The sequence below is a fragment of the Rhinopithecus bieti genome, unplaced genomic scaffold (assembly GCF_001698545.2).
Source record: "Rhinopithecus bieti isolate Rb0 unplaced genomic scaffold, ASM169854v2 scaffold_5626, whole genome shotgun sequence".
Taxonomy (NCBI): Eukaryota; Metazoa; Chordata; class Mammalia; order Primates; family Cercopithecidae; genus Rhinopithecus; species Rhinopithecus bieti.
In genome coordinates, this window is record NW_016805666.1 from 719558 (window position 1) to 729549 (window position 9992).

Genomic DNA, 9992 nt, shown 5'->3' on the forward strand with positions numbered 1-9992 from the left:
CAAAAAAAAAAAAAAAAGTCAGGCCCAGTGGCTCACACTTGTAATCCCAGCGTTTTGGGAGGCCAAGGCAGGTGGATCACCTGAGGTCAGGAGCTCGAGACCAGCCTGGCCAACATGGTGAAACTCCATCTCTACTAAAAATACAAAATAATTAGCCGGCGTGGTGGCACATGCCTGCAGTCCCAGCTACTTGGGAGGCTGAGGCAGGAGGATCACTTGAACCCGGGAGGCAGAGGGTGCAGTGAGCCGAGGTCGCGCCACTGCACTCCAGTCTGGGCAACAGAGTAAGACTCTGTCTCCAAAAAAGAAAAGAAAATTGGCTGGGTGTGGTGGCTCATGCCTGCAATCCCAGCACTTGGGGAGGCTAAGGCGGGCGGATCACCTGAGGTCAGGAATTCGAGACCAGCCTGGCCAACCATGGCCAACATGGTGAAACCCCGTCTTTACTAAAATACAAAATTAGCCCGGTGTGGTGGTGGGCACCTGTAATCCCAGCTACTCGGGAGGCTGAGACGGGAGAATCACTTGAACCCGGGAGGCAGAGGTTGCAGTGAGCCAAGATTGCATCACTGCACTCCAGCGACAGAGGGATACTCCGTCTCAAAAAAAAAAAAAAAGGAAAGGAAAAGAATTTAAAAGCTGGTATGCGTTTCACGTTTGTAGCACATCTTTTTTCAGACCAGCCACGTTTCAAGTGCTAAACAGCTACATGTGGTTCAGTGAGTTTTGGTACTGGACAGCTCAGCTTTACAACCTCTCAGGTTTTCTCTAAGCAGTCTCTCAGGTTCTGAAATTGAGAAGGGGTGGAGGGTGGGCATTGGATCACAAAGGCTTTATGATTCCAACAACTCCTAGCTAGTTAATAGAATCATGTCTCTTGATGTCCTAGTGACTACTGACACGTCTAGAGAAGAATCTCTTTTAACTATATTTTTATAGTTGTATGGCAGCCTTTGAGAAAATGAGAATTAAGGCCAGGGCCAGTGCAAAATGAAAATGTGTGGGGGGGGGGCAGGGAGGGGAGGCGGGTGCTGGTTTAAAAATTAATAATTTCAAGATTGCCATAGCAGAGCACGAAAATAAGGACGGGGCCCTTCTAAGCCCTATGTGACTGCACGGGCCGGACCCCTTTGAAGCTGGTGGTGGTCAGGGTTTACGTCTCTGGATGAATCCAGATGTATAAAAGGCAAGGAAATGGCGAGATTCCTTGGGCTATCTTCGAGAAACTGGGGACCTTAAAGGAGACTCCAAAATCTTACCTATTGGAATTAATGGAGGAAGAGAAAGCGTTTGCGACTGTGAGAACGCCTTAGAAAGAGGTAGTGAGCAGATGAGGCAGGTAGGTAAGACACCTGGTTTTGCCGATTAAACCACTGATGAATCAGTGCCACGCACATCCTGGGTAATTCTAGGGACACTAGCTAGACGACACTGACACCTGAAAAGGTGGCAGGCCGGAACACCGATCCCTTTAAGGATACTTTATTGTCGGTTTCCCCTTCTCCAAGCTAGAAACGGCGGTGCCTGAGTGGCCTCCAGAAGCCAATACTGCAGGCTGGGCGCGGTGGCTCACGCCTGTAATCCCAGCACTTTGGGAGGCCGAGGTGGGCGGATGACCTGAGGTCGGGAGTTCAAGACCAGTCTAACCAATATGGTGAAACCCGTCTTTACTAAAAATACAAAATTAGCCGGGCGTGGTGACGCGCGCCTGTAACCCCAGCTACTCGGGAGGCTAAGGCGGGAGAATCGCTTGAATCCCGGAGGCGGAAGTTGCAGTGAGCCTAGATCACACCACTGCACTCCAGTCTGGGCGAAAGATGGAGGCCCTTTCTCGAAAAAAAAAAAAAAAGCTACTACTGTTGGAGTCGGCTTGAGCTGTGGCATTGTTTCCAGCCCGTGACCCTCACGCCACCCTGTTCGCTGGGCGGACCGGGCCCAGGCGGCCGGTGAAGACGGACTTTTACTTACCCGCGCCTTGGACACTGCTTTTTTCCCGCTCTCGGACGCGAATGCCGATCTGCAAGGGCGTGGAGCGCGGGAGGAAAAGGCGGGCCCAACTCGAACCGGGTCCGTCGTCCTGACGCCCCCTAGCGGCAGCCACCTCGTCGCAGGGGCCTTGGTGTCTCTGGGTCTCCGAGACGCCCCTCCCCTAACTGGCGTTCGCAGGCAGTTGCCTCGCTGGGCGCAGCTCAACCGCCGCGCGCGGATACTAGGAGGGCGGTTTCCCTGGTGACAGGCCCCGCCCTGGCCCCGCCCCGACCCGGGCGGTCCCGCCCCTCTGAGCTGTGGCCCGGGGGCCGTGGGTCCGACTCCGGCGTGTGATGTCACCAAGTTGGCTTTGGGGTCCCCCATTCTTCCTTAGTTCTCTATTTTACCTCAGCTCGTTGTGCAGCTGCTGCCTGGCCACGGCACTTAGCACACAGCGTGACTTAATACTGGATAAACGAGGAAAGGATTCGTACGCCCTGGCGGGGCCAGAGGCTTACTGCTTGGGTTCCGGCGGGCACACGAGCCAGGAACCGCCTAGGCCTCCAGGGGGCGCTCTCCCTCCCATCGCGCCACCGCCAGGCCACTGGAGACCAGGAGGACCACTCAGCTCCATCCCTGCCTCTCTAACAATTGTCTCATCTCCCTGCCTGGAATCAATATTACCACTCCCATAACACAGATTTTTAAAATGCAACTAAATTTTAAATAAGTCACTTTATTTAAAAACAACATGAACAAAATGGGATTTCTGCTAATGCAAATATCTATACAAATTTAATGATTTTGGTGCTAACTCTAGATGAAAAGTCAACTCTCCTGTTACATATTAGAAATTTACCTCTTGTTACCTTTGCTGTAACTGCAGTGGCAGTTTCAACTGTTTCAACCAAATATATAGTTGGAAATGCTGTGATTAGAAGTGTATCTTCCCAGCACTTTGGGAGGCCAGGGTGGGCGGTTTACTTCAGGTCAGGAGTTCGAGACCAGCCTGGCCAGCATGATGAAACCCTGTCTCTACAAAAATACAAAAACTAGCTGGGTGTGGTGGTGGGTGCCTATAGCTGCTCGGGAGGCTGAGGCACGAGAATTGCTTGAACCCTGGAGGCAGAGGTTGCAGTGAGCTGGGATCATGCCACTGTACTCCAGCCTGGGCAACAAAGTGAGACTCCATCTCAAAAAAAAAAAAAAAAGTGGATATGACAGTTCAAATTAGATGTAAAACCTTTCCTAATTACACCAGTTAAATCATGAAATCACACAATAGTAGAACAGGTGTCTTACCTACCTGCATTATCCTGTAACTATTGACATGTTATTTTACATAATCATAAACTGACTGATCACACATATCTTTAATCATCGTAACTTTAAAAACTGTATTTGAAGAAAATCAGTATATTTCTAAATCTGTCTTTAACTAATGCAGAGATATAAATTTGAAATGTCTTGGTAAAATAGCTTAACACAATATAAATATTTTGACAAATTCATTATAGTTGATTCATTTTAAGGAGACTGATTTTATTTTCTTGAAGCTTAAGGAGGACTTTGACATTTTAAATGTATCTAAAAGATAAGCCAATTTCCAATTTTTTTAATTGATTGAAACAAAGCATTTCATAGTCATTTCAAATAGTGTACAAAATATTTTAAAATTTTTTCTGGCTGGGCGCAGTGGCTCACGCCTGTAATCCCAGGCCTTTGGGAGGCCGAAATTATATCAAGCACTCTTTCACACCACAGTGGAATAAAACTTGAAATCAACTCCAATAGACACCTTCAACAGCTTGCAAATACATGGAAAGTAAATAACCTGTTCCTGAATGAGAATTGGGTCAAAAACGAAATCAAGATGGAAATTAAAAAATTCTTTGATCTGAATGACATTAATGACACAACCTATCAAAACTTCTAAGCTACAGCAAAGGAGGTGTTAAGAGGAAAATTCACAGCCCTAAAAGCCTGCACCAAAAAGTCTGAAAGAGCACAAACAATCTAAGGTCACACCTCAAGGAACTAGAGAAACAAGAACAAACCAAACCCAAACCCAGCAGAAGAAAGAAAATAACCAAGATCAGAGCAGAACTAAATGAAATTGGAACAAAACAAAACACAAAAGATAAATGAAACAAAAAGCTGGTTCTTTGAAAACATAGATAAAACTGATAGACCACTAGCAAGGTTAACCAAGTAAAGAAGAGAGAAAATCTAAATAACCTCATTAAGAAAGGAAACAAGAAGATATTACAACTGACACCACTGAAATACAAAAGATCATTCGAGTCTACTGTGAACACCTTTATGCACATAAACTAGAAAACCTAGAACAGATGGATAAATTCTAGAAAAATACAGCCCTCCTAGCTTAAATCAGGAAGAATTAGATACCTAGAACAGGCCAGTAACAAGCAGCGAGATTGAAATGGTAACTTAAATATTACCAACAAAAAAAGTTCAGAAGCAGATGGATTCACAGTAGAATTCTACCAGACATTCAAAGAATTGGTACCACTCCTTTTGAACTATTCCAGGAGAGAGAGAAAGAAGGAACCCTCCCTAGTTCATTCTATGAATCCAGCATCACCCCTAATACCCAAACCTGGAAAGAATATAACCAAAAAAGAAAACGCAGACCAATATCCTTGATGAACATAGATGCTAAAATCCTTAACAAAATACTAGCTAAGCAAAGCAAACAACATATCAAAATGATAACCCACTGTGATCAAGTGCATTTCACACCAGGGACGCAGGGATAGTTTAACCTATGCAAGTCAATAAATGTGATACACAACATAAAAAGAATTAAAAACAAAAATCACGTGATTATCTCAATAGATGTAGAAAAAGCATTTGACAAAATCCAGCATCCTTTATGATTAAAACTCTCAGCAAAATTGACATACAAGGGACATACCTTAATGTAACAAAAGCCATCTATGACAAAACCACAGAAAACATAATACTGAATGGGGAAAAGTTGAAAGCATTCCTTCTGAGAACTGGAACAAGACAAGAATGTCCACTCTTACCACTCCTCTTCAACATAGTACTGGAAGTGCTAGCCAGAGCAATCAGACAAGAGAAAGAAATAAAAGGCATCCAAATCAGTAAAGAGAAAGTCAAACTGTCATTGTTTGCTGATGATATGATGGCTTACCTTGAGAACCTTAAGGACTCCTCCAGAAAGCTCCTAGAACTGATAAATGAATTCAGCAGTTTCCGGATACAAGAGTAACGTACACAAATCAGTAGCTCTTCTATGCACCAACAGTGACCAAGCAGAGAATCAAATCAAGAACTCAACCACTTTTACAATAGCTATAAAAAAATAAAATACTTAGGAATATACCTAACGAAGGAATTGAAAGACTTCTACAAAGAAAACTATGAAACACTGCTGAAAGAAATCATAGAGGACACAAACAAATGGAAACATATCCCATGCTCATAGATGAGTAGAATCAATATTGTGAAAATGACCATACTGGCAAAAGCAATCTACAAATTCAATGCACTCACCATCAAAATACCACCATCATTCTTCACAGAATTAGAAAAAACAATTCTAAAATTCATATGGAACCAAAAAAGAGACCGCATAGCCAAAAGAAGACTAAGCAAAAAGAGCAAATCTGGAAGCATCACATTATTGATTTCAAATTATACTATAAGGCCATAGTCACCAAAATAGCCTGGTACTGGTATAAAACTAGGCACATAGACCAATGAAGCAGAATAGAGAACCCAGAAATAAACCCAAATACTTTCAGCAAACCAACTGATCTTCAGCAAAGCAAACAAAAATATAAAGTGGGGAAAGGACACCCTTTTCAACAAATGATATGGGATAATTGGCTAGCCACATGTAGGAGAATGAAACCGGATCCTCGTCTCTCACCTTATACAAAAATCAACTCAAGATGAATTAAGGACTTAAACCTAAGACCTGAAAGTATAAAGGTTCTAGAAGGTAACATTGGAAAAACCCTTCTAGACAATGGCTTAGGCAAGGATTTCCTGACCAAGAACCCAAAAGCAAATGCAATAAAAACAAAGATAAATAGCTGGGACCCAATTAAACAAAAGAGCTTTTGCATGGCAAAAGGAACAGTCAGCAGAGTAAACAGACAACCCCCAGAGTGGGAGAAAATCTTCACAATCTATACATCTGACAAAGGACTAATATCCAGAATCTATAATGAACTCAAACAAATCAGTAAGATAAAAATAAACAATCCCACCAAAAAGTGGGCTAAGGACATGAGCAGTGAATTATCAAAAGAAGATATACAAATGTCCAATAAACATAGGAAAAAATGCTCAACATCACTAATGATCAGGGAAATGCAAATCAAAACCACAATGTGATACCATCTTACTACTGCAAGAATGGCCCTAATCAAAAAATCAAAAAACAGGAGATGTTGGCATGGATGCAGTGAACAGGGAACACTTCTACACTGCTGGTGGGAATGTAGAGTAGTAGAGCCACTGTGGAAAACATTGTGGAGATTCCTTAAAGAACTAAAAGTAGAGCTACAGTTTGATCCAGCAATCCCACTACTGGGTATCTATCCAGAAGAAAAGAAGTCATTATTCGAAAAAGATACTTGCACACTCATATTTATAGCAGCACAATTCACAATTGCAAAATCATGGAACCAACTCAAATGCCCATCAATCAAAGAGTGGATAAAGCAATTGTGGTGTATATGTGGTGTGTGTGTGTATATATATATATATATATATACACATATACATATATATATATATATATATATGATGGAATACTATGCAGCCATTAAAAGGAATGAATTAGTAGCATTTGCAGTGACCTGGATGAGATTGGGGACTATTATTTTAAGTGAAGTAACTCAGGAATGGAAAATCAAATGTCGTATGTTCTCACTGATATGTGGGAGCTAAGCTTTGAGGATGCAAAGGCATAAGAATGATACAATGAACTTTGGGGACTTGAGGGGAAGAGTGGGAGGGGGCGAGGGATAAAAAACTACAAATATGGTGCAGTGTATACAGCTCGGGTGATGGGTGCACCAAAATCTCACAAATCACCACTAAAGAACTTACTCATGCAACCAAATACCACCTGTACCCCCTTAACTTATGGGAAAAAAATTCCAGGTGGTAGAATTTTGTTTTAAAAATTTATATATTGCTAGTTTTCATCTTTACTATTAGAGAAAGTTGTCTATTAATAGTATTTCTCTGTTTAAAAAAATTATTGATGCTTTCTTGTGGCCTAATAGTGATTAACTTTGTGTGTGTGTGTGTGTGTGTGTGTGTGTGTGTGTGTGTGTGTGAGGGAGTCTCACTCTGTTGTCCAGGCTGGAGGGCAGTGGTACGATCTAGACTCACTACAACCTCCACTTCCCGGGTTCAAGTGATTCTTCTGCCTCAGTCTCCTGAGTAGCTGGGACTACAGGCACACACTACCACTCCTGGCTAATTTTTGTATTTTTAGTAGGGACGGCATTTCACCATGTTGGCCAGGCTGGTCTTGAGCTCCTGACCTCAAGTGATCCATCTGCCCTGGCCTCCCGAAGTGCTGGGATTTTGTATTTTTAGTAGAGACGGGGTTTCACTATGTTGGTCAGGCTGGTCTCAAACTCCTGACCTCAGGTGATCCACCCACCTCAGCCTCCCAAAGTGCTGGGATTACAGGTGTGAGTCACTGTGCCCAGCCTATAAAAGCACTTGTTGAGACATCCTATTTGATACTGTTTTCCTTAAATTTATCTTATCTGATGTAAGAGAATGATCCCTCTCTTCACTTTTTTTCCTCCACTTATCTAGTACATGTATGTTTGCCCACCACTTTACTTTCAAAGTTTTCGACCCCTTTGTTTTAAGAGTCTCTTATATACAGTACTAAGTTGGCTTTGCTTTGTAACACAATACAAAAGTTTTCTCCTTGGCTGATTTTGATTTATTGCTATCAACAGTGGTGTGCTGGAGCCAGCTCATACTAGCTCATGAGAGCCAAATTCGTATATCTCTTCTCAGCTCCTCATTCAGCAATGTCAGGTTCATAGCTTGAAGCTGGCCATGATGAAAGTTATGTACACCATGGAAATTATCAAAGCTACAAGTCGAGGTGTTTTGTTTTGTTCCTCTGATTCCATCTCAAGTCCTGTTTTTAAACATTTACTGGCACACCACTGGCTATCACCGAGTTTGGTTTCGTTCTTTCATGGGATTTTATGTTACGTTTTTGTGTTGTAATAGCTACCATAAAATGTGTTTTGTATTTTTTTGAATGTGTGTTTTTTCTATTGCTTTAGAAAGTATTTGTTTTTAATCTAAAGATTACTGTTATGAACATAACTTAGAATAAAACCTTTAATCCTCTCTTTAGACAGAATCTATTAACTCCACACTGTCTCAAATTAGTATATTCTCTTTTTCTTCCCTATCACCTTCCCATTACATTTTAGTTGCTATTTTTTTAGCACTTACCTTTGCACTACTAAATAAATTTCCGTTATTTTTACTTGATTTATCAGCTTCCAATGATGTCTTTTGACCCCTTGCTATAAAGGATGAGTGAATTCAATATATATTAATATGTACTTATTCTGCAAATTCTTTTCTCAGGTCTGTTAGATGTATAATTTCCATACTGCCAAGATTACTACATTTGCATTCTACTCTGTTACTATAATCCCTGCATTTGCTTTAATTTTTGTCCTACGGTAAAGTAGATTCAATCTCAATGTCAGTACCATTGTTTTTCATTTATCGCTTGGCTGACTGAAGTTCATCCTCTAATATTTTCTACAAGAAGGGCTCATCAGATATTCAAAATGTGCATTTCTTGCCATCACATTTGCATGGCATTTTGAGTGATTAAAATAGTCTTTGGTTACAATTTGTCTTCTTGAGGATTTTATAAGCATTGTTGTACTAATATCTGATTTGGAATTTCCGCTGGGGAAATCTGAAGTCAGTTGTATTTTTCTCCTTTGCAAATGACTTAATATTTTTTCATAACTCCCCAAGGGACTTTTTGTCTTTGAAGTTAAGTAGCTTTATTACAATATGTCTCTGTGTTACTTTTTCCTGGGACATAGTGTGTTTTTTCAATTTTAATCAAATTGTATTTTTTTTGGAAAGTGTTTCTGAGTCATTTCTTTAATTTTTGTCTGGTCCATGTTTGAATGTAGAGATTCCAAGTATTGATTTATATAGGCTTTCCTTTGTGTATCTTTCCTATCTATTATTTTTTTCTGTTATCCCTTTTAGCCATTTATTTGGGTGTCTCATTTTTTCCTACGGCCATTGCTGCTTTTTCACATTTCGTATTTTCCTTGTGTTGCTCCCATGACCACTCACCTTTTTTTTGTGATGGTTTAATTTTTGTTCACCTCATTCCTAAGCTGTGCCAGCTCATAATTCACTGTTTTCATGATTTTGTCAATTCTGCCCTGATCTCTTATATTTCTGCATTTAAATGTGTGTGTGTGTATGTGTGTGTGTACACACATGTACGTATACACAGAGTAGTCCCTCAGTGTCCATGGGAGACTAGTTTTAGGACCTTCTTCTGATAACAAAATTCATGGATGCTCAAGTCCCTGACAGAAAATGAGTAATATTTGCATATAACCTATGTATATTTTCCTTTATATTTTAAATAATCTTTAGATTACTTATAATGCCTAATGAAATGTAAATGCTGGGCAAACAGTTGTTATACTGCATTGTTTAGGAAACAAAGACAAAAATAAAGTCTGTATATGTTCAGTACAGGTGCAACTTATTTTTTCAAGAATTTTTGATCATAGTTGGTTGAAGCACCAATGTGGAACCCATCAATATGGAGGACTAACTCTGTGTGTGTGTGTGTGTGTGTGTGTGTGTGTGTCTTCTTTATTAAATCTTTAAATATTCACAATTTTCAAGTTGTCCAAGCCAACTTTTTTTTTTTCTCCTGAAAAATGTCTTTTGTATCCTATTTGTTTTCCTTTTTTTTCTTATTT

General features: G+C 40.8%; 1 protein-coding gene across 2 annotated transcripts in view; it reads right to left on the reverse strand.

Moving 5' to 3' along the window:
* Positions 1-2374, reverse strand: part of LOC108530464 (60S ribosomal protein L39-like) — a 23546-nt gene extending 21172 nt beyond the window's left edge. The window contains exon 1 of one of the 2 annotated variants that reach the window (XM_017873409.1): positions 1969-2374. In XM_017873409.1, the coding sequence (XP_017728898.1) occupies positions 1969-2352 (384 nt within the window). In that variant the 5' untranslated portion in view covers positions 2353-2374. The remainder of the gene's footprint in view (positions 1-1968) is intronic. The other variant, XM_017873410.1, reaches the window with a different exon arrangement.
* Positions 2375-9992: the final 7618 nt, after the last annotated feature.